Here is a 25714-nt window from a genome sequence, read left to right on the forward strand (position 1 = left end):
TTAGCCGTAGCGTGCGTCGCTCACATCGCATGACACGTGATAATGACACCACCCGTGCTGTAGCGGACGAGAGGTGACGATTGACGCTAGTGGACGTCGTGCGTCGTCGGTGGTTCTTTGACGTGTGTCTCTATGTTCTGACCAAGGATGTCTTCTTCCTCGCCGACCGACACATCAGAGAGGTTTGTGTGAATTCTCATTCGGTTGATCTCGTGTACACGTACACACCTGGCAGTGCGGGGCATTCTTCGAGTGTAGCGTAAACCACTCGGTTACTAGGCCATTGCCTTTCCTGTCTCTCGGTGTTCTCACGTTAGCCTACGGACACGTACTCTGTGCAGAACTTTGTGCTGTTTTGAGGTATAATTGTGAAAATAAAGTGCTCAATCTTCGCATTCATTTCGTGCGAATTCTTCTGGGGCGTATATGTGTCGCGGGTATGAAACACGACGCTTTCGATATGCGAGAGTTGTGGTCGGGGCAACATCGCAACTGTCACGATTTAGTGAATAGCCAAGCACCACGTCAGTTTGGGTCGCATTGAATTTCACGGAGACTGAACCTTGGACGGAGAAGAGATGAGTGTTATTGCGAAAGTGCGAACAAGCGGCGAAACTTCCGTCCGCATTTAGTTTAGTGCTTACGTTAACTTTCGTTGTGCTAGTGGTGCGCGATTGATCGCGGCGCGCTTTTCACCTACATGACAGTGTCAACAGTTACTACCAAAACTTTCGGCGACATCGACAGTAGCTTTGGTTATACAGTGTGCGCTGCAGGTTGTTGCTTCCCGTTTGCGGCATCCGCCTTTGCAACAGCGGCGCATCTAGGTAATACGAGGAAAAGCGCATGGTTCATTCTGAAAAGGTCGGCCGCTGTGAAGCGTGGGATTGTGTTGGTTCCGATAGGCCCCTTGATGACTTCTAGCTTTGACATATATATATATATATATATATATATATATATATATATATATATATATATATATATATATATATATATATATATATATATATATAGAGAGAGAGAGAGAGAGAGAGAGAGAGGGTCTTTGCAGCGCGAATCTTTCCTGGTTTTTCTGTACGCAAATATCCGTGGGAGCGCAGTTTTTCGTTTTCCTCTTGGAGAGGAGACCTCAATCAGCAGTTGTAATGCCAAGTTGCTTCACCACCTGCCGATGCCTGTTAGGCCGATGGTTAGGCACAAGGAGAAGGAAAAAATTGCTCGCATGTTGTTTTCTTGCTGAACGCAAGTTCAGTGTTCGCTGTGCGGCGTTTGGCGTGGATTCCATTTCGCTTCCACTCCTACTTTTATGACTTCGTGGAGAGATGCATCTACCTGTACACGCCGATGAAACAATAGTGGGATAGTATGGCCTGGCGTTATATTCAAAAGGAAGAAAGACGACCTACGTTTTGACGTCCGTCGGCGCTTTATATAGAATGAACAGGTGGTTTGCGAGCAACCGGCATTGCAATGCGTTTGTATATATAGAAGAAAAATAATTTGTTAGGTAGCGAGTGATATTTTTCCTTCTTTCTTGAGGGAAACCTCGAAAGAGAACGTCGTTTCTTCAATAGGGAGGTTCTCGAGAAACTTGATTTGCACTCCAGCAACGAGCCTCGCCCGCGTAATGGCAAAGAACGGTGAAACTATGCGCGCATTTCGAGTAGCATTCCACAAATGACTGTCGCAATCATAGTCATGTGACTGGCTTTGTGCTCCGCATTGAGATAACTGAACTGCCGCGGGCAGTGGGTCGAGGTTGCTGCAACCCGTATTCTTGGTCTAAAAAACTTTGTACGGCTGTCGGGCGGTGCTTTTTTTTGATCGCGATCGAGCCCGTTCGGGATCGAATTTCTCAAGCGCGATTAGCTTCTTAGCGCAAGCTGCGGATGGGAGCCAATCCCTGTCGAGAAATGCGATCTCGATAGGGCCTGGTAGCGATGCACCATTGTGATGCCCATATAAAAGAGGATTTCGCGCTTACTGCGGATTTGCTACGATTTAAATTTTACAAGACTGCATGTTCCGCAGGGCTCAATAAAGCACCTGGCATCCTAGCTCTTTTATTTTGTTTTTGTATCTCTATTTCTGTCATACGCGCATTACGCCATCGGATACGCGTGCTGCTGAGCAGTTTCGCTGTTTCTCGACAACCACAAATTACGCCAACAGCGGCGTTTCACCGAACGATGCGGACTCCAAAAATGTTATCTTCTTGCGCGAATCGCAGGTAAAATATATATAAGCGGTGCGCTGGAAATATTATTTTACAATGTTGTTCGAATAAATGTCGCGCATTGCACATTGGACATCACACCAGCGCACTTTTTCTTACATCATCGCCACCCCCTCCCCCCCCCCCTTCTCCTCCTCCCTACACGTACACACGAGATGGTAACCACCAAGAGGGAAGATCTTACCCGTGCATAGAAAATTAAACGTTGTTACCACCGCCACGCATCGACGATACGAAGTGACGGAAGCGACATAAAGTTCTTACATTTGAGCTTCACCTGGGTGAACTTCTGAAGGGACACTGAAAAAAGAATAATTTGATCAGCATTAGTGAATTACCCCTTACGATACCGTTCCTCCACCTCCCCAAATGATAGTAATAATAATAAAGCCTCGTTTATAACTGTGAGAAGAAACTTGGCGAACCAGAAAAGACGCTAGAACTACAGTATACAATAACGAAGGAACGGTGGCGACGCCGCTGGGAAGTTCCCGCACCCGCTCGTTTTGACGTCTTGGACTTTGACGGCGACTGCACTCGCGTAATTAATTTATTATCGGTAAAGGTGAACTACATTTTTTTTTTAAATGACAGGCTGAGCTAAAAGCTTTTACTGAGTCACAGTCACGTACCGCCGATGGCGTTGACGCGCGAAAAAAAGAAAAGAAATTGAAACTTGTTTTCTGATAATCAACATTATAGCGCCGAAAATGACGGAAATAGAGTTTTGAAGGAATACCTAATAGTGCTGGAGGGATTTACTGTTTCTCTTCATTGTCACTTGTAATAACAATTTCGTGGAGTCGACGGCCGATACATTCAAGTAGAGGCCCACTTGCTATGCCAAGAGTGGAACTCTGCGGCGGCTACAGGGAGGAAAAGAAGAAACTGAACCTTGCAACTCCTCCTATGTTTCTCCGCGGCATCGCTCGAGTTATCGCGTATGGTTAACGGCCATCATGTGTTTCGCATGCACATTTTCCTTCTGGGTCTCGAGAAAGACGTGCACGCACGTCGCACGGCCACCAAGATAGGCGTGTCGCGCCTCACCGAACAGCTTTTCCTTCTCAGGCCCGATGGTTCTAAGTTTCTCCTAACCACCGCGATTCCTTCCGCGTCGTTCTCTCGCATAACAAGCCCTCCTATCTAGATCTCCGCCGAGCGCGATCGTCGGTCGCATATTTGGACGTCGCGACTGAAGTGGCGTGCAGTGCACGTAGCGGTTTGTCCTCGACCTTGCCAACGGCCGATGCAGTCGAGATTGCCCTCCCCCCCCCCCCCCCTCTCCCACCCCACCGTGCCCGCAGGTCCGGTTTCTTGCGATCCTTAGGAAAACGTGGGTGCATGCTGTGCCACCGAAGCTACTTGTTATTTTTAAAGCGGCTTTACTGATACCTGTGCACCGCGGACGTACTGATCACGCTATACATCGAGATTCTCATCTCTGAGACGCCTCGAAGCCGACGGTACGTGAGGTACAGCCAAGTAAATCTCTTATTGACTAGATACGGTCATGACCTTCCCGCCTAACTAGTATAGTTAGCATCTCGGTGCAGACTGGCAGTACACGCTTTGACCCATTATTCAACGCTTTGACCGTAATTACTTTGCATGGAACTCGGACGGCGTTGGCTTCAGTGTCGTTTCCCTCCTTTCTATATCTCGTTTTTCTTTTTATTGTTCCGTTTTGCGCACGCTCTATTATTCAACACGCAACGCTGCCTACTGCGTTAAGTGCCAAAGAAGGTGACTTAGCCGCGTCCTTAAGCGGCCAACGGCACCTAGACGTCTACTGTAGCCTTTGGCCAGCAAATGTATCGTTTACCTTGCGCTGGTGCTAACCTTCTGAGCGACGAGATGCATGGTTTGACAAAAGTCAAAGATTCGTTCCGTTGGTTCTGAAGGATTCAAAATGAAACGCTGCAACTTTGGGTGGGGACGTATACCGAACAGCAGACAAGGAAAATTCACGTTTTCATTGGTGTTTGGTATGTTCGGCTTTTCTCGCTTATTCTGTTCCTCTTTGTTTTCATCCTGCGACCTGTGTGTATTCCTCGTTTGTAATGAAGATTCCCACTTGAAAGTCGGCGCTTGTCCTTGTGTACGCTTCGGTTGATGTCCCCGTCCACATTGGCGCCGTTGCATTTTGTACGTTTTGACATTTTCGGAGCGTGCATTAAAGGGACACTAAACTGAAAAATGAGTTCTTCTGCATCAGTAAATTACCGTTCTACAACACCAGAAACACCGCTCTTACAACGATAAGACGTTTGGTGAGCCAGAAAAAGCGCAAGCACAAAATACGGGTGGCGACGCCTACTCAAGTTCCCGCACCTGGGGGCTGTGACGTGTTGGACTTTGATGGCATCTTCTAGGGCCTAGTAATTGTGTACAGCCGTACAGATTGATTACATTGTGGTCTAAAGGAACCAAATAATAAACATTGCAAGTTTCGGGAACCTTTATTCAGCCAACGCGGCCCAAATGTGAAAACATACTTTGGAATGCCTGACGTCACGCTGACGTACCGCCGCTGGGGTTTCGGCGCGAAATTCAAATACTGATACTTGGACCTTCATTTTCTCATCTAATAATCAAACTATCTTTTTATAAATGCATGCCTGCATTGTTCTCAAACAATGCTTCATTAGTCTAAACTGTTTTATTCTTTTGCTTTAGTGTCCCTTTAATGTACGCTTTCACACGCATGCTTTTAGAGAGCGTTCGAACCGTAGACAATCGAAATCTGCGAGCCCACTTGGCTCCTTCCGAGCGCTTGAACAAAGGTCTCGTAGGAGTGTGCAATATTCGAAACTTGCGAATAAGGAATCGATTAGTCACTATTCGTAAATGCGAATATTTTTCGAATACCTTTCGATTATTTCGAAACATCAAATGCGCCCAATTAAACATGGAATTGGAGCAAACTTACGGTAAATTTTCACCACCACGGGCATAGCGTAGACGTAAAAAATTGAGAGCTTGCGTAGTAAAACAGGCTACGTCGCTTAGGTAGGCATACGTTACAGGCTTTATTTACAGCGGTCATTCGCACTCTGTGAAGAGTCATATTCATGCGAAAATGCTTGCTCCTGATGCTCAATTTGTGCTTTTGGTAAACGACGCTTCATAACGTACTACGTAATCACAGAAATTTGCGATAGATAGCTACATCGGTTGCAATGAACGAGTAGAATAAGGGGAACCGAAGGGGGCTCGATTTTTTTTTTTTTTGCAGTCGCACGAAGCTATCGGATAATGAAGCCAGTGAACACAAAGGGGAAGTTAACCGTCCTTGTGTTTTCGAGATGTAGAAATAATAAAAGAAAGGGGAGTGAACGTGGACATAAGGACAACTTGCCGCACATGGAAGCCGTACTGACAGCCTTCGCTATTACGCGCGTGATGTAGTGGTGGCGGAACAGCTGCGCCCAAAATTGCGCAGCTGGAAGTTGTTAGGTGTCCTCTAGGGAGCGTTCCGCCGCAAAAAATTTTCAAATCGATTCATTAATAGCCGAGGTAGAAATATTTCACTGCCGCGAACCCATGATTACAAGAGGCGAGCGCCACTGCCAATAAAGTCCCTTAAACTTCGTAAAGTAGTGCCACGCTTTGAAGGATGCCGCCTCCTCCTCGCGCGCTCTGGCCGAGGCTGACGCTGCGTCGCTGTTGGCCTAATAGCATCACGTGGGCCCTCGCACCGTGCATCAGTGCCATTTTTGCTCGAGAAGCATCTACGGAGTGGCGAAGAGCGCATGTTGGCGCCGTTGCTACGCTCGAGCAGTATAGGCGGCGCCACGGTCAAGGAGGGAGCGTGAAAGAGAGGATAAACGAGGAGGAGTGAAGGCGGAGGAGGAGAGTGTCGCTACTTTACGAAGTTTAAGGGGTTTTAACTGCCAAGTGGGACACTCTCTCCACTTGCCACGTCTAGCCTCCGCAAGCGAAATTCCTTCCTTGCGTTCTCCCGCACCGGACCTCGAGGATCACGTGACACTGCGCGCCCCGTACTTCCACGCCATGAACGACACGCGCGTCATCAGCGTGGCATGGCACTCTTGACAGGAAAGTAGCGAACGCAGAGTTTTCAATGAAGGAGACATAAGCCAGGCAGATGGCGATTATCGTTCTGAGATAAGCCCCAAAAGGGGCAAAGTTAAGCGTGTGGCGTAGCCCATTTATTTCAATGCATAACTTTCTTCATTTAGCGCGCTGGAACACACACAATCCGCCATTGCTGCTTAGTGGCTTTGGCATATCGCTGATAAGAACGAGGTCGCTGGATCGAATTCCTGTCGCAACGGCCGTATTTAAATGTGGGCGAAATGCAAAAACGCTCGTGGTTCTGTTTCGCGCACGTTAAAGAACCCCAGGTGGTCTAAATTCGTAGTTCCCCCACTACGGCCTGCCTCGTGCCCAGATCGTGCGTTTGGCACGTAAAACCCCAGAATGTGACTATGTTTGGGGTGTACACGGTGTTACACCATTCGCCTAAATATGTTGTTTCTATAATCACTTGTGCCCGGTGTTATAACTGTCTAATTTTCATAGCTAAAGAAATACACTGTCCAGTAGAACATATAGTCAACTGCACCTTACAGGGACACTAAAGAGAAAAAGTAAGTTGAGCTATATTACCCTTTTACGATACCGAAAAAAATGTCACTCCTACCGCGAGTGGGGCTTGGTAAGCGAGAAAATACGAAAGACGGGTGGCGACGCTGCCTTCAAGCTCACGCACCACATCGCGGTGACGTCATGTGTTTTGACGGCATCTGCTTGAGCCCATAGTTAACTATCAGTAGGGATGGAATACACTGTCTTCCAAAAGAGCCAGAGAGCGAACTTAGATTTCAAGAGCTTTTACTCAGCTACAGTGGCCCAAAGAAAATATTTTGAAGTCCGTGGCATCACACTGACGTACAGGCGCTAGAGTTCTAGCGCAAAATTCAGAAACTGGAACTTTGACCTGAATTTCCTCTTGTAATAATCAACTCATCACGGGAAAATTAACGAAAGTGGAAATAGGTAAGTATACGAATCCAAACTAATTGCGCTCTTAAAACGGTTGCAACCTTTGGTGCACCCTTTTATATTTGTCCCACAACGATAATCGTCATATATCTTGCTTGAGTTTCCTTTCTTGAAGACGCTGCGCTCGCTTCTTTCCTGTCGAGAATGCTACGTCACGCTGATAACGTGCATGTCGTTCGCTGCTTGGAAGAAGTACTCGGTTCGCAGCAATAAAGAAAATGCGTGCAATACAGATGATGATCGTCGTTGTGGGACAAGCTCTAAAGGATGCAAACTTTTTAAAAGTGTACTTGTTTTTCTTTAGTGTCCCTTTAAGGTGCCCCTCATATTCAGGGGTGTAACCCCCGTATTCAGAAATGCAAGTTGAAGCCCATGCTTGACTTGATCCGAGTGACGCCTATCGGGAACGCGCCGAAGGAAACGCAGTGAGCGTCTTTGGGCACGTTAACGCCAGGCGTCATCTGAATCAAGTCAAGCATGTGCTTCGACTTAAGTTGCATTTCTGCGTACGGGGGTAAGATTACCATCTGCGCTCATCTGACTCCTTATCGAAGGAGAAGGAACACGTTGCCACCGTTGTATCGGACCTGACATATTGATTATATGCTATTATGGTTGGATTTTCCAGTATGTTTTACATCAACTGGGCAGCGTCATCAGTAAAACCTCGTTATAACGAAGTAGAAGGGGCAGTCGAAATTACTCCGTTATATCCATTATTGCCCATTTACTGCAATACATTCCCATTGGGATGCACAAATTTAACTATGCATAGGAAAATGACATTGCGGCCCGCGGAACCGCTAAGCCGCCACGTATGCGATGAAATTTTAATAAAATCGCAAAAGAACCTCACGTGCGCAGCACATGACTTCTTAGCACCTGACGTGACTACCTTTACGGCAGTTTCTTTTTGTTCCAACGTAGTGGCCTTTCGTTCCCGCTTTCCACCTGGCTCGTATATAGCGTTGTGAAGTCGGTGAAATGGGGGGGGGGGGGCGAAGTGGTCGAAGCAACCAGCTTGTGCGCGCTGCGACGCGAACAAATTCCGTCGTGGTCGACCAGCACGTGGCTCACGACACGGTGCGCCGAACTACGGAGCTGGTCTAGGCTGATCTGGCTGATACACCGCTCTTACGTGCCTCCTCTGTGAATGAGGACAACGAATCTCGCCGCACCGGCTTGGATTGGTCGACTCATGGACTCACAAGATTGTACCGGCGCCGATGCGATCTCGGTGGCCACACCTAGCTGTACCAGCCATGTGCGGCGCGCCCCAGTTCACCATGCTGTAGGTTCATCTCGCGCAACGAAGGCACTTTCGTGTTTCCTTATAAAAGTTGGTTTCAGTGGGACACTTAGTCGAATGTTGTGTTTTGTGTAGTGTGTTTTTGTTGTGAACTATACACATCATTCCATTTTTTATCCTATCTTTCTGGACTAGCTTGCTAGGCATGCCGCCAGGCAAACCTCTTTGGGATCCATTAGAGTCTCCTCTCTCTCTCTCTATCTCTCTCTCTCACCTCACCAGCTCCACCGCACTTCTCTCAGGCTAGCGCAAGTTTGGTATTGTAGGCGTGGCCTGCGAGATTGCATCTGTGCAATCGCGAAGGCAACGCTTAGTTGCACCAGCCTACGTGTCGCCGCAGTAAGAGAGCGAGAGAGAGAGAGAGAGAGATAAGTGTGATGGCGATAATGCGTAGCTGCTTAGGAACAGTGCAGCTAGGTGCAGTGATGATGGAGGGCAGTGTTCGGCGCATTCAACGTGCGGACGCAGGAGTTTTGAACTTCTGCGAAGAGTGCGTGCAGAACCCCGCGTAAGCGTGCAATGGCCGTGCATTTCTTCCTTTTCTTTATTTTTTTTTTATTTCGGAGGCAAATCTAGTTTGCTATATCCATTGGTAGGACAGATTTACTTTGTTAAAACTAGGTATTTAGATACGGGGATCTGTATGGGAATTTCACTTACCTTGTTATATCCACTATTTCGTTACATACCCCGTTTCGTTATAACGAGTTTTGACTAAATATTTTGGTGAAAATAGTGTGCGTTTTGGAGATAAAGGACCTCATGGCCTTCACAGCCTTTTCACTACGGGCTCCTGACAAGTGAATGTGTTCATTGCAAGCTAGCTGATTTAAGAGCTACACTCACATAGCTGCAGACTTGCTGTTACGTGTGTGCGCGTACGTGCGGTACGTAGATTTTCCCTGATATTATAAGGGCGCTGTCTATGCTGGTAGTCGAAGAAGAGCTCCCTGGGCATAGCCATAATGCCCTATGGACTGTTGTGAATCCGCGTGAGCACCCACTCAAGAACACTGCTGAAGTGGCAACATGTGCTCTTTGTACCCTCGCCCTACAGCCCAAAGAGGACGTGGGGGTGTCGCCTAATGTAGAAAGGTCTGTAGTCAGCTGCTAGCTGTATACACAGTGCCTCAATGGGCTTTCGTTTTCTTTCCCTTCTTTTATTTTATCTTCATTAGAGAGCGGAGCGTGATGAGAAGCAGTAACGTGAACTCATTGTCTAGCAAGGTACTGATTTGCGTGCGTTGGAATTGCGAATCCTTGTCAGTCTTTCAGCGCAGAATCGCTCAGAAGTCACACAAGTCACGGGTACGAAAGCATGGACTGAGCGTTGTCTTTTCCAGTGCCCTATGTTTTCGTTCTCGTGATTTCTGTGTACTGCGCTGAAATTCTCACACGAGTTATGTTCTAAGATTATGGTGTTCTGTTGAAATGATTGATGGCTTCCGTCCGAGGTCAGGTATTGAAATCTCGAGTTAAAAAGGAAATATTTTTCGAGTCCCGCCGCTGTCCTCTAGTTTTGCGCCTCACCTCTGCGCGCTCTCGACGGCTGCGAGGTCTACCGCGACTCTCAGCACTATTCGGAAACTTGCTCCAGCAGCCGTGACTTGTTGCCCCATTTCTCGTTGTGATTGTTTCCGTCGCCTCTCAGTTAGCTTAACGGTGACCGAAAGCCCGCTGTCTGCGTCACTGCACACGGCCCCTCGCCGCGCGGTGGGGTCAAGCAGTTTCTCTGAGAGGGTACACGACCTTCCAAGCGGGCCGTTGATACCGCGCGCGGCGTCGGTCGGGGCATCACCACCTGACTTATCGCCGGGGCCGTGCGTATACCTGATAAGGAACGGCAGCGTGACACTTGTGCGTGGGTGTGTGCACGCGAGCCTCTGTCTCTCTCTCTCTCTCTCTTGTGTGAGTGGACGCGTGTGACCCCCCTCCCCCCCACTTCTTTTCTTTTCTTTGCTGCACGTTATACATGCGCCTCCGGCTGAGGCCACTGCAGAGAGAAGTGGCATGGTGCGATTCTTCAGATTGGAGAAGTCCATGGGGTCGCATCCGGTTGCGCGGTCGCGTGCACTTTTCGCGAACGCGGAGAAGCGGTGGTCGGGGTGACACGTTTCTTTCGCGGGCGTCGAGGCAGCAAGATGCGCGCTGGGGTTAGATAAGCGCGGGTCCAGCTGTTCAAAGGCCGCGGTCGATACTGGGTTGCGCTTGTCGAATGCCTAGCTGCGTACAGTGCCTCCCATGTGTGGGATGGTTCTCGTGCCTTGCTTTCTTCGCTGTCGCTCTTCGCCGAAGGGCAGCTTCGTCGCTTATTGGTATTTTGTTTTGCACGAATCCGAGCGAAACTTGTGTCGTACGTTCTCCTGGGGCACCTTGTTTACGTGCACAAAACGGCGCGACAGAGTATTGTGTAGTTTTTTTCCGGAAAGCAATACTAAAGAGTGGAATGCACACTGGGCATCCGTGTCCTTCAACCGATGACAAGGTAGATGCATATACCTGGTAGCGAAGCTTCCATAGAAGCCCATAGTAGCCACCCTACACATATATGTTCAAAAGTGGTGGTGCACCAGCAGTTGGTTCCTAAGGCGTAGCGCCATGGATCTCTGTGATGAGGGAACTCTTCCGACAGAACATAAGAGAAAGTAACGCCGTGTCCGTAAAAAAAAAAAAGTTGACATTATTTTTGTTGACAAAGGTGTGAGGTTTATTTTGTTGGCCTATTAAGGCAGTACTTCCCACATGTTTCCCAAATCGACTGGATAGTTGTTCGATCTTTTAGCGCAGAAAGCGATGCAGCGCAACACCATCCATATGAGTGGCACAGTTTTCACCCATGTACAGAGCATAATATCTTTCCGTACCGAAGAAAGCATTGGGTGTTGAGTGCTGGTTGCATTGTCCCCAAGTAACAATTTTGTCTGGTGGTCCTCTCACTCATTTTCATTGAATACGTTACCCACGATGAAACACAACTCGCCACCAGGATGCAGACAAACGTTGATGAGCAAAAAAAAAAAAAAAAACAACTACACATGTGAGGGTGGAGGGGGGGAGAGGGGGGGAGGCATTAGTGGCAGGCAAACTTTGAGTGCACCAATCTGCACAATACAAGAGCTGCATTGCATTGGTATTGATAGTGTCATGAATGCCATTTCTTTCTAGCAGGCTCTGAAAAAGAGGTATTTCTTTTTAATGATAAAGTGAAAGCATACTATCTTTTCTTTCTTTACCACACCTAAATAAATTTGATTAGGAATTTGATTTTGTTTGAGTGAAAGTTGTGTTGTCTTGTTTTTAATTTAAAAAAAATTCTTCAAAATTTTCTTTAGCAATGGTTGTGGCCTTATCATCTAGCTGCTCTTCAAGAAGATCTCCTACAACTGCCCTTGTTGATGCCAGAGACAGTAGGTTTTGGACCACTTTTAGCCCAAAGCTTTGCGACCCATTTGAATCCACCTTGCAGATGATTTTTCTGCTGTATACTCTGTACTTTCCGCTTATGACATCAACATGGGACGAGCAATACTGTTGCCATCTTGATAAGCTGTAATACTGTTGCCATCTTGATAAGCTGTCGGTAAATAACTTATGCAGAACTCTTATTGCTTATGATTGAAGTCAGTGACTGTGTTGACTTACTTGCTGACATAAAATGTTTTGGGAGCAGCACGATCTTCTAAAGTAATATTTACTTTTCATTTCTATGTCAAAAGGAATGATGAGGAACAAGGATGTCTTGAATTTGTTGAAAGTTGAAACACATTGTGCCGAGGTCTCAGCCAGTAGCGCTCCCATCGCGCTGCCCTTAACTTCTTTAATGTAGCCACTGGCGTTACGAAAAATGGCTTTCTTATTTCAGTGCTCCAGTTTCAGTTTGTGCCGGTGCATTTTATTCGGTGTAGTGATATCTAAAGCAACAACTTCTCTGACATGATTGACAAACAGCTGGGTTTGCACTTTCCCACCGACATAATGGAATGCAGGGTTAGTCATTAAAGTGAAGGGGAAGTGGGAGAATTGGCATTTGATATTTTTAAGCATTCTGTTTGCAAGTATGTAGCCAAAGCACAGTGACGATCTATAGAAGCTGTTCCCTCACTGTCTTCAGTGTTTGCTGAGTGCAGTGTCAGTGGGAAGGGCATATCAAGGACTGCTACGCGATGTTTAATATGCTGACAGGGGCTCATCTGTTTACTGCAAAATAAAACATGTGGTCTCGTTAGTCTTGGAGAAATGTACTGTCATTGAATGTTTTGTATGTGACACACACAAAGCAACACATACTAGTTTAGTAGATAAGTAGTTATATTGCTTGGTATGTAAAAAATAAAGACAGTATGTAGGCAACGACAGCGTTTGTAATATGTAGGCAAAACAAACCCTTACTTCCAGCTATCTTATTTTGGAGATTTGCATAAATATACATTGTCATCAAATTAACATCATTACTTTCTTTATAGATGAAGTGGCGTAAAAATTGTCTCGTTGCCACAAAAACACACTGTCATCTGGCTTGCACGATCGCCTCCTTTCGTAGCTAATGGGACACTTACGTAATTTTACGTGCTGTTCACTTGGACCAGTTGTATATGTGACCTTTGAAGCAAATACTGTTCCCAATTCTTGTTGAAGGTTAACTGCATTTTTAACAGACCACTGTTGCACCTTGGCAAAAGGCCAGTCTTTGACGGCGTTAGTAATTCAAAGAACTGCATAATTTTATCATGTACTATGTTTGGGCAAGACCCCTATCTCACCTGTTCTAGGTTCAAAGACCTCTGTCTGCTTGTTCTAAAAATACAACACTTCACTGATTTTGCTTGCTCAGCCATATCAGTGCAGAGCTCTTCGAGTATTGGTGTTAAAATCTCTTGATCGCTTTTCGAGAGTTTGGTAACTGAGTAAATTACAAGTTTTCTGCTGTCTCCACTTCATACTTATGAGCTTATTAATCAGCCCTTTTCCTTGATATAAAGAGTGTTTACATAAAGCTCTCTCTTGCTAGGTCGACTGTTATAAGAACCCGGAATTGACATTTTTATTTTTTTTATACTTTTAGGCATTTACCTGGACCATTTTTTACTATGTATCTGACTCGGCCAAGATTATTACTCCTCACTTGAGACTGCAAGTACAGGAGAAAGATATCTCATTTGTCTGTGCGGTGCAATTAGGATGAATTCATGTGATGTTTTTTCTGCTTCAACAGCAGTGGTATGAGCTCTCATAACCTCCTGATGCATGAAGACAGCTTAGGGACTAACGTCTTTCATCAATTTTTTTATGTTATGAACAGACAAAACCCATTTTTTTTTGTTTGTTGAAACACCACTTTTAGATGCTAGAAGCAGCGTCTCCAAGTATGTAGACAAAGTAACTGTCTTGTTATGTTTGGTATGGTAAAAATTGCTTTTCTTTGCATAAACATACTGATGAACATGCACCATTGTGTGGTAGGTCACCGTGTTGAGGCTACATCCTGCGTTTTAATGTCAACTTAAGGCATTTGAAACACTCTTCATGATTGCTCTTCATCGTCTGTGATGACACAATGTACAGAGAAAATTTGTGCCAGTTTTCTCATAAACTGTGGAAAGAATAGGATGAAACCACTTTCATGCACTTTTTCATTCTTCAGACATCGTATCTGAGGGGAATATATGTTATGTAATAGCTTCCTAGTTAATGTTTGCAAAGGTTGAAAACAATGTGCAATATAATATACAAGGGGTCTTGGGAAGACATAAAAGGCTGATTAGCATATTAGGTGTAACACTATATACATAGCAAGTATCCCCATCCCCCTTTCCTTATTATGAAGTGCCTAAGCTTCCGATGAGGTGTTTTCTGATTCACTTTGCATTTTTATCCATTATGTTTTGAAAATTCAGTCTTAGGCTTCTGGAAAAGTATTTAAGCTCAACTAATTTCCCCCCAAAATGTTATATTGTAAAAAAGTTATATTGTGCAGTTTTTACTTTTTTAGTATGGCACCGCTGCACTATGGCATGGTCTGAAATGGTTTTGCCTTTGGCGTGGTCTTCTTTTTCTCGATGGTTGTGCTTGCTTTTATTTTTGTAGTTTTATTAACTCCTTGAGGGCTCTTCCACTTTTTCCAGAAAATTATCGTAATGACTAATTTTCTGAGATGATATGCTTCAATAACATGATTAGGACACAGAACTACAAGAATGTGTTATGCTGAAAGTGGCATTAAGCTTTGATGCCATTAAGTACCCATTAAGTATGCCCATGTGGCAGTGCCCAAATGGCATCAATCTTTAAAGGACGCTGAAGAAAAAAATGATTTCACCTGTATTAGTAAAAATTGCTTTTTTACCATCCCCCCAAACACCAATTTTACCGTGAGAAGACACTTGGTTTGCCAGAAAAGGCACAAAAAGAAAGGATGGGTGGCTACTTCGTGTTGAAGTTTCCACATCAGCTTTGCCATGACATCTCGGATTTTGACAGCTTCTGCTCGGGCCTAGTTAATTCTTAATTGGCAAAGATGGACTACATTGTGTTATAAAAAAGGCAAAGATTTTGTGGGCTAGTGTGGTCCAAATGTGAAAAAATACTTTGAAATCCGTGATGTCAAGCAACATATTGACATTGGGCTTTTGGTGCAAGAATCCAAAAAACAAAATTTTGACAATAATTTTCTCCTTTAATTATTGAACCTATTACTATGAAGTAACCATAATAGAGTTTTTAAAGAATACTTTATCAGTTTAAACTGATTTAGTGTTTCTCTTCAGTGTCCCTTAGGCATTGGGCAGTTAGTGTCATTTTTATGTGTGCCCGTGTGGCACTAAGTACTAAGGAGTCGAAAGGCTCTTAAGATGTTTGAAAATGAACGCCAGCTAAGCGGTAAATTTTTTCACTTTCATGGCTGCAGGAAGGAGAAGGAGCAATCCACGATGCTGCAACGACTCTGGGCTGCTGTCAAAACGAATGTCCTGTGCCACACGTTCCTCACTTTGGTGTTCCTATCGAGTGGCCTTGTGCTCAATGTATTCCAAGTGGTTGCCTACTGCCTGGTGCGGCCCTTCTCGTGGCACTGGTATCGCCGCATCAATTACTACCTGATCTACGGCTCCTGGGCACGTGAGTGACTTTTCTAGAGTAGAAATTTGCGATAGCTGGTTATTCAGTACCATTAACATCGTATAAAACAATGAATGTAACTGAAGAGACAAAAATAGCACTGACTTTCAAATCAGTTGCATGGTTCCGACTTTAATCTGAATTCCAAGTCAGTTTGAAGTCAGTACTGTGTACCTCTCTTTTGTATTACAGCACTTGTTTTTGCATGCTGCTATTTGATGAGCAACTTTTGTTGCACTTGCTGCTGTATCACTGCAAACTCTTTTTTTATTTCGCATTGACAAATCACTTGACTAAAAGTGTCGCCAGGAACTTTTCGGTGTACTGGTGCCATATATTCAATATGTAAATAACATTTTAGCTTAGCCTCTTCAGTTAGGTTCCCTGAAAGCAGCGTGAAAGGCATGAATGACCAAGATGGCATCCACAGTTGTGTTGTCTTTTCACTTGTCTGTGTATCTTGCAGTTTTCATAGTGAAATTAACAGGCCTTCTTTGGGTGGTTTGCCGGGTGGCTCATTGGCTATGGCACCCTGCTGCTGAAAGTGAGGTTGTGGGTTTAATACCTGGCTGCCACAGCTGCATTTCATTAGGGTCACATGAAAACTTACTGCATGTTAAAGAATACCGCGTGGTCAGAGTTAATCATAGGCCCTCTGCTATGGTGTCTTTCATTACACCTGTGGCACTTAGAGACGTTAATCTACATTAATCACTTACTTTTTTTTGAGCAGATCGTGTTGTTTCAGTCTAGCCAATACATTGAAATGATGCTTTACATCATTATATGAGAGCAGTCTGGAACATAACGCTCCAGATTGTTTACCTACACTGGTAAAGTATGAACTACATATAGTTAATGTGTTCAGAAACATTCAAGGTATGAATGAGTGAGAGCATAAATGGCCTAAAAATGGAACCTGCTAAATTTAATATATATGTGCTTATTGGTTTGTGTCTGACGCACATGTAGCTCTGTCTTAAAGGGACTGACAACTGGCCAGAATGTGTTGTGAGATGTTGATAGAAGTGAAATGACCATAGTTTATAATTATAGAATCCAGCACGCTGTTTGCGATTTAAGTAGGGATAATTTTAAATTGGCAAAGAAAGTATCACAAACCAGTAAGTGGCGAGGCCTGGCAGTGAAATCTTGGTACATAGGATGTATTCTATGAGATTACTGTATGTAAGTCAGCCATTATCAAATACAGCATAATTATTGCTTAGAATTGCATTTAGTATATTATTGCAGTTAGTATAGTATTAGACAATCGCACTTTATGCTATGCTTTGGAAATAAAAGCGCACACATGGCTACGGCAACAGACTGAACTGCGTATCATGTGTGAAAGCGTTGTTTCGTTTACAATCTGATTGGTTTCGTTTTGATTGGTTGAATACCAAAGCAGCTGAACAGGAAACCACGAAAACATGTAGCTATTATCACAGATGTGTTTAACACTTTGGAAACATGAATCGCAGGAACATTAACTTCATAAATAAAATAATACTTCTGACATTTACGGCTGCACTTGTCATCTGCCTCCGACTAATGCCTACATATAATTCCTATTGCGCTCACCTGTCACTATCTTCCGTATGCTCCCAATGAACAACTGCATCCTCACTGCAGTTCGAAAAATTCTGATATATGTTCCATGGCGTTTTCTGCGTTACTACTTCATGATTAGACATGCTGACTGGTAAGCTTTCCATTGCACTAAAAAAATATGGGCACCATGAAAATTGGTTGTCAGTCCCTTTAACAACTTGTATTTTCTCTTGGTGTGACAAGAATGCTAAGGTGATGGCGTTATATATGCAAAAGTGAACAGCCTTTTGCAGCGTAGCTTTCACTCAGTTTGCCTTTACTCCCCACACACGTACATTTTTTGTGCATTTGCTTCACAAGCCTGGGAATCTTGCAGACAGGTCACACAACACGGTGCTTTAGCAAACTAGATTCTTGGTTTGTGTAATTCAGCTAAAATGTATTGAAAAGCTGGGGTTTGCAAAGGATTAAATAAGAATATTGCTGGCAAAATATCTTGGAATAAGTTTTCATGAGAGAATTGCTTTTTCCACCTCCTGCAGTGGCTTAGTGGTTATGGTGTTCTGCTGCTGAGCACATGGTCATGGGCTTGATTCCCAACTGCGACAGCTGCATTCGAATGAGGGTGGAATGCAAAAGCATTCGTGTATTTATTGATTAGATTTATAAATTTCATTTATTTTATTTATTTACATATACTGTAGGCAGCAAGAGCTGCCCAAGTAGGGGAGGGTTAAGGTGTTACTAGACAGTGTTAAAAAGCACCAACATAAATAAACTCTACAGTAGCACTGGGCAAGTCACTGACTGAACAAGGAAAAGAAGAGTGCTGGAACAGCTTCGTTTGTGCAAAGTATGGGCTTACAACTTGAGAGGGATTAGGAGGAGGAAGAGGAAAGAGAAAAGCAGAAGGCAGGGAGGTTAACCAGAATAACGTCCGATCGGCTACCCTACACGGGGGAATGGGAAAGGGGAAAACAAATATCACAGGGAGAGAGAGGAGGGAAGGAAAGAAGGAAGTTGTGGTGAGTTTGCTGACGCGTGTGGTCTCATAGAAATGGCATTAGTAGTCACAGATAGTCGCACAAGCTCGTCGTTCTTAAGAAGCACAAAAGCGCCTTCACCGCTTTATGGGCCGACAGGTGATGTGGGCGGTGTTCCAGCAGCACCTGCACAGAAAGCGGCCGATTGTCCAGTTTTTGGAAAGCTCTGGCAAGTTCTTGTCTCTCTGGGGCATATCGTGGACAGTGGCACAGCAGGTGGTCGATGTTCTCCTCGGTGCCGCAGACCTTGCATGCTGCACTGTCAGTCACTCCAATTAATGTAAAGTTATGCCTTTGTGAAGGCAACTCCTAACCAAAGGTGACAGAGAAGCGTAGCTTCACGTCGAAGAAGTCCGTGAGAGGGATAGTCCTCGAAGACGTCCTTATGTGGGTAGCAAGTAAGTTTCACAATGTAAGCTGATATTGTTGTGGTAGTACAGTGCGTAAAAAAAAAAAAAAAACTTCATCTTGCAATTCTATGATGTAGTTGTAGCCCGAGTGTCACTAAATATAACCTTATCACTCCAGAAAACCTTGAAAATAAAATGGATAGCATCAAAGATAGTTTAGAAGTTAGACCAACTTTGGGACTGAAACCCCACAAATCATATAAATAATCAATCTATTAATGCTCCAAGGTCACTTAAATCCTCCATCTGGTTGCAGAGGTGGTGGCCATGGCTCAGTGGTGGTCCGGGAGCCGCATCAAAGTGTGGGGCACAGATGAAGACCTAGATGCCCTCCTGAAGGATCACCACATGTGCGTCATGAATCACTCCTACGAAGTCGACTGGCTGGTCTGCTGGATGGTCTGCGACCAGTTCAAGATGCTTGCGGTACGTTGAACTGCACCGGGAGTCCACCTGTTTTTTTTTGTCAATTTTTCTGAATACGTGAAAAAAGAATTCTTTATGTATTCGTATGTTTTCATTTTATTCTTTTCATTGTGGCTGTATATCTTTCATCTACCCACCGAGCTGTACGTGTATAAAGGAATGACAAACACACCCACAAAACACAATGGAATATCGTGGTAAATCTGCCAATGCTTTTTGCACAGAGCAGCCGTTGAGCAGCAGCTGACCTTTCTGGCTTGTTTGATTGGCTGGCTTTGTTGCTCTTTTAGTATGCCTTTAAATGCCTCCGTCTTGAGTGCAGCAGCAGGCTTTACTTTCTTGTCTTTTTGGCTTTACTATTGAAACGGCATGTGAGGTTTATTTGAGAATGCGCTTGCTTATCTAAGCTTTTCATGTTCCGACTCATTCAGTGTTTTCCTGCACCATCATGTGCTCCTGCAAGTGTGGTACCAGGCCAATGCTGATAGTAGTGACATTGATTACATGCATCCAAATGATTCAGAAATTGTGTTATGGACTTTTAAGCAGCTATTCACTGTCATTGATGGCTTGGACACTATGCCTGTGGGCTTCACAAATGTCAGAGAGGTCCTGATGATTGCTCAAGGTGGAGCTGCTGTATGTTTACCTCTCAAGATTTGAATGCTCTTTTCTAATTACCACATTTCTTTGTGACACGGTTTGGTAAGGTTTGTGAAATTAATTATAAAACAGTATGATAGCATCAGTAGAGCAGTTCTTTCTTGCTATTCGATCAAGTGATGTATGGGACTTTTAGTGCCTTATTCATTTTTATTACATGACAGAATGGTCAGGGTACTATTGTTAAGTCAGGGTCCGAGCACCCACGAAGGCTCCAGGGCTGGTGCCATGCAAGGTGAAAAAGAAGTCCAGAAATATGAGATAATGAACTTTATATAGTACACTTTCATTAATTTGACTCCTGTTAATTCAATTTTTCGGTTGGGGAAGAATCCCAGCCAGCTCCCATAGATTTCTATGAATCCATACTTTTGTCAATTTGAATTTGACCATTCAGCATGCACGCGCCTTACCCATATAGTGACCCCAATAGTGACACCTTTAGTGGCAGTGTCTGTCCCGGCGGAGATTAGGGGACAGTGAATGCGCTAAACACACGTCATCTCTTCATCTCAACACTCGTCATCTCAAGGCCTGAGCAATTGTAGGGCACTACAAGAGGAGTTCCCAGGCCAGCACCTCAAAGAGGTTCAAGTTAGCATAGGCTTAGAGCCCCTTGAAGTGATTCAGGATGTCGCAACATGATGGAACAGTGAATATGAAATGATGTCTCGCCTCTTAAAGCTCCGTCTGCCAGTTTCGTTGAACCTGTCAGAACAGGACACATGGAAAGCCTAACCTCAAGTGAATGGCATCTGATGGCATCCATCACATCAATGCCGAAATGCGTTGACGATACAACAAGAGAATCTTGCTGCGAAAAGCACCCAACTTTTTCGCAAGTGGTGCCAATAGTGCACTGCATGAAACTTCTGCTCACTCAGCAACAGCAGAGTTGTCGGGAGTATTTGCAGGAAACCTCCTTCATACCATGAAGTCCAGGTTTGTGGACATAAAATTGCAGGTGACATGTGCCTTGAGCACTTCATTGGACTTCTGATTTAAAGCAGTCTGTTACAACACCACAAGTGAGAAATGGTGGCTGAAAAAATCTACTCTGCTCTGCTGTGGAGAAGAGCCTGCCTCAGGGGAGAGACAAGGAAGAGTCCAGTGCACCTGCACAAGCTGTCTCTAGTGATTTGTGGAATGATTTTGGAACTTTGGCCTCCACCATCACTTCAAGCACTGGTTCCCAGCAACTGACGGAGGAGGTGGAGGAGTGTCTCCATACACCTGTTCGGCCCCACTTGGAGAATCCTCTTCTGTGGTGGAAGAACTTCGGCAAAGTCAAGTACCCATCACTGTCCAAGCTAGCTCGGCCACACCTGTCAGTGCCAGCAACCCAAGTGTCAAGTGAGAGCTTGTTCTCGTCAACAGGAAATGTTGTCACTATTAGAAGAGAACACCTTCTTCCCGAGCATAACAAGAACACAGGGGTGCGTGTGCAATGAAGGAGTATGGCACACTTTTTCTTTTAATGCTGGAAAGGCTGCAGCAATTCTTGTTTGCGATTTGCATGAAAATTGTGCAACAAAGGCTGTATGTTGCTTTGGTATTTGTGTACCATAGACACTTGCGGTAGTGTGCCATATTTGCGTAGTACCAGAACATGAATAACAGAGGAAACAACAAGATGATGTGTCATGTGCTATTCCTCTGTCATGCAGTGCAACATACGCTAGCCAAGCACAGCAACAATAAAACAATAGTTATCTCTGGTCATCTAGGCTTGCGCTGTAGGGGCGGCAGTGTGTACCATTATTAGAAAAAAGCTAGTGTTGTGCAGATCTACTAATTGATTGACTAGAGAAGCTGTGGAGATTAGAGATTTGCAAGAAGCATTGTGTTTTGCAATTCAAATTATGATTCGTTGTGATTGTGATTTAAAGGATTTGTGATTCTTATTGGAATTCAGCATGCATGTGTTGTAGGCTTGGTTATGCTTTCTATTGTGCCCCCTTTTGCTGATGCGTGTCTCCAGCCTATCACCTTTAAGCTAGAATTTATTTTGTACTTTCTGAAAAGAAGTTTTAATTTGTTAGTGTGCGTTGGTGGTCATGTCGCTGTCCTTTATCCTTCGTATTCTCTGGTGCCATTTGCAAGCCATGACAAACTAAGTATTCCCACAATACGTTTCGATCATGCCTGCAATTTGATGCAATTTGGTGACATTTATGCTCACTCGGTTACTTTGGTGGCGTACCTGCAAGCACATGATGATGGTAAGTGGCGACAAGAACATTGCCTTTCTCTCATTCTCTTTTGCAGAACGCAAAGACCTTTGCCAAGAAGTCGTTGATGTACGTTCCTATCATTGGCTGGAACTGGGCCTTGTCAGAGCATATTTTTCTCGAGAGAAGCTGGGAGAAGGACTCTCAGACCATCGGCGGAAAGCTGGATAAGCTGCTCGATTACAAGGACAAGATCCTGGTTAGTTAATGAGCCATTGGCTGCAGGAATGTGCTACAGATATCAGAAGGATTGCTGTTTGAGCTGCCTTCATGTGTAAACAGAACTGCAATGCTGCTTGGTAGATTTCAGATTAAATCGTGTGGTGTTTTGGTTAGGCAGGGACAGTTGTGCAGAGCTCACAATGATGGCAATAGCTAAGGTTGCCATTCAGACACTTGTATGGGAAGATGGGGTAAAATGCTGTGTTTTTACTAGTAATGCCAGTTATATCTGCGAAGGATTAAAGCGATCAACTTCATACTTAGTTAGGTTGTAACATCTGTGCTCCCGGTCACTTGAAGGTCATACTGGTGTTCTTACGTGTTCCAAAGAAAAAAATGTATTGTGTGTGAAGTTGAAAACTGCGGGAAAGGTGCGAAAAATTAGCATGAGACTTTGCTTAAAAGCTGAAGCAAGTGGGTTCCAAAGACTTGAATAAAAGTGTGCCTGTCATCATTGCCCACACACATGAAGGATTCTTTAGTGCAACTTTTTAGGTAAGCAAAAGAAGTATATTCTCTGTTGACTGTGGGGCTAAGTGCCACAGCTCTGCTAATAGTACCGCCGCACTAGGAGTAGAGCAATTTATTTAATTCTTGCGTTGTCCAGAGGCATTGTAGTATGTCTGCTATTGGAATGACCTAATGTCACGCTCAAGTAGCACTCATGATTACGTTCAACTGACCCTTGACTTCTCACTTACTCAACTTCTTTATGAAGCCACACATCAAGCAAGCATTTTAGATCTCATTTTCACATCTGCATCTGATAACGTAAGCTCTTTAAATCATAACACTGGGTTTTGTGACATCTTGCTTCTGTCTATTGTATTTGAGATACCTGCCTGTTTATGTAACATTGTACAAAAACATATTCTCAGCTATAACAAAGCAAAGTTTGACCCTATTAACCAGGGCTTTGAAATCTTTTGCAAATCCTTCCTTCCATCGTTGTCCTCTCGCTCACTCACAGAAAACTGGTCTCTTTTCCAACAAAAGCTACCATATTTACTCGCATAATGATCACACTCTCGTAATGATCGCACCCCTGAATTTTGTCTTCAAAATTCTTTTTTTTTTCTTTCCCTTGTAATGATCGCACCCTGAACTTGTCGCAACGATATGTTGTGTGCCAAGTCTAGCTAATGATGATCGCGCTTACCATCTGTCGAATGCTACGCGAACGGCTCTTGAAGACATATCAAGCAGTCTGCACGCATCCAACATTCTTAAGCAGATGCCCCATTTAATTCCTTTCATCACTTTCCGCACTTCCGTGAAAAAGAAAGCTACAACCAAACTTGCCTCGGCTTTATTATTTGCAGGCTCATTATGGTTTTGGTCAACAACAACAACATACAAGGGCGCCTTTCGATTTCTCTCCTCTGCACTTGTGGGCACATAACAAATTGCGAGCGGCAACGATACTCGCCACGTTTACGCTGATATGTTAGAAATGTACCCTATTCATACGCTGACGCTTGTAACACAGCTAAGACATTCGCCCACCTTTAGCGGAAACGTGCCATATTAGGATAGCAGTGAAGACAAATGCCGCAGTTTCCGCGGCATGCCCGCCATGTGTTTCTATTTCACTGGCAGCTAAGCACACCCATCTCTGTTTCTGTCCCCATCAAAGCGGACATGGCTACATTATTGTCGCATACTTGCCGATATTAATGGGATTGTTCATTACTGATATGGAAGAAACTGTTTCAATGTGTGTAATGTACTCACGAGAAGAAAAATAATTGCGTTCAGCGCGTTCGGCTTGCTCCGCTGGCCGCCATTTTTGTTTTGGTGCCCCGCACTGACAGCGGCAGCCGCCTGCTTGTCATCCCGCAGCAAATGTGGGATGAAAAAAAAAAAAAAGTTTCTTTTCGTGAGAAATTTAACCCGCGTAATGATAGCACCCCTGAATTTGCATATATTTTTAACAAAAAAGTGCGATCATTATGTGAGCAAATACGGTAACTGAGCTGGTTCAGGCGCACATACCACGTATCTTGTTTAGAATGCACTTATCTAAACCATGGTTCTACAGATTGCTACGCACAGTGAAAAATAGAAAGAAATGGCTCTTTAACGGTGAATTCCAATGGCAGATTCAGAGCACTTCTGGTAGTAGCTTTTCTGCTCCTTGCCGAGAAAGTATATTTCGTTGGGAGATTGAGGAGTGTCTACTGTTTCTTTTATTGTCGGATCGAGAGCAGCTCTGCCTCTAGATCCACTCCATGGAGCAGTGATCTCTCCTCTGCAAAAATTGAAAGAGTCGACTGGAAGTCACTTGATGTCAGGCCACCCACAGCCAACGTACCGCTTTGACATGCGTGCCCGTGAATTTGAATCACAATCGCTCAGAAGAAATGAGTGGTGCTTTGCATCATCAACTTGCGCTTTTACGGCTTGCGGAGAGTGACGATTCATCTTGCTGAACTTCCGAATCGGCCAGCTTCCATGGCTGGTCTGACGACGAAGAAGCTTTGAAAGCTAGTGTATTCAAGCAAGCTGTGGACATAATTTCTTTATGAACGGTTGCTTTCTCTCATACTTTTCTCTTAATTACCTGCACGCTTCTGGCTAACTTCTGTTTTTGGCAGTGCCCAGAGATGTACCCTTACATTATTTTTGTAAAATTTGACAGTGTGATGATCCCTTTACATTATGTATGTCACCATCTATTCCAATAGTATATATAGCATTTTGCTAACTATTGTGTAACAACCCCCTGTTTTATGTACTTTAGTATTTGTATGTATTCGTAATATTCATGATTAGTATTAGTATACTAGTTACCTCTTTCCATTCTGTGTAATGCTTCCACTTATGAAGATATGTATTGTATATATAATACACACAATACTCCTGCTGCACCCTGTGAGGTTTTTTTGAATAAATAAATAAATAAATAAATAAATAAATAAATAAATATTAGTCAATTGAAGCTGACTACAACTGGTAAAGTCATTTCAGAGAATGAAAGCATCAAAAAGGGCTGCAAGGGCTGAAAATATTCCATGAAAGATTGCGCATGAATGCAAGAATAGACAATGTAAAGCTTACGTTTAATCTCGCTTCCTTTCTTCTTTTTCTTGTCTTGTTTACCAGCTATTGATGTTCTCGGAAGGAACTCGGTTTAGCAAGGCAAAGCATGAACTCAGCCTGGAGTTTGCGGCCAAGAAAAACTTGCCAAAGTTGAAGCACCACCTGCTTCCGAGGCCCAAAGGCTTTGTGTACTGCACACGCCACTTCAAGGAAAGAGGTTTGTCCCTCTACCTTTCTTTTTAGCAAATGTTCTGGATTATGTGACGTGTTGCTCAAATTGGGTGCACAAGATGACAGAGAAAGGGAAGACAAGGCACTACTAACAATTGTAAGTCAGCACACTCACTCAGGAGTTCACTTGACTCGTACCTGATCCTTGCTCCACACAGGCACGAAACAGAGCGTTAGTGAGTGACAAGAGATATGAGTGG

The 25714-nt window shown here is 44.3% G+C and overlaps 2 protein-coding genes across 2 annotated transcripts in view; both read left to right on the forward strand.

Annotated features, from left to right (window-relative positions):
- The window catches only part of LOC135905920 (transmembrane protein 135-like), a 192189-nt gene that overhangs the window by 76419 nt on the left and 90056 nt on the right, over nucleotides 1-25714 (forward strand). The gene's annotated exons all lie outside the window — the stretch shown is intronic.
- LOC135905917 (1-acyl-sn-glycerol-3-phosphate acyltransferase delta-like) overlaps nucleotides 25-25714 on the forward strand; it is a 35539-nt gene continuing 9849 nt past the window's right edge. Inside the window, exons 1-5 of the mRNA XM_065437035.1 lie at nucleotides 25-182; nucleotides 15484-15692; nucleotides 18956-19125; nucleotides 22057-22218; nucleotides 25347-25500. Coding sequence (XP_065293107.1) covers nucleotides 148-182; nucleotides 15484-15692; nucleotides 18956-19125; nucleotides 22057-22218; nucleotides 25347-25500 — 730 coding nt within the window. The 5' untranslated portion in view covers nucleotides 25-147. The remainder of the gene's footprint in view (nucleotides 183-15483; nucleotides 15693-18955; nucleotides 19126-22056; nucleotides 22219-25346; nucleotides 25501-25714) is intronic.

The sequence above is a fragment of the Dermacentor albipictus genome, chromosome 5 (assembly GCF_038994185.2).
Source record: "Dermacentor albipictus isolate Rhodes 1998 colony chromosome 5, USDA_Dalb.pri_finalv2, whole genome shotgun sequence".
Lineage (NCBI taxonomy): Eukaryota > Metazoa > Arthropoda > Arachnida > Ixodida > Ixodidae > Dermacentor > Dermacentor albipictus.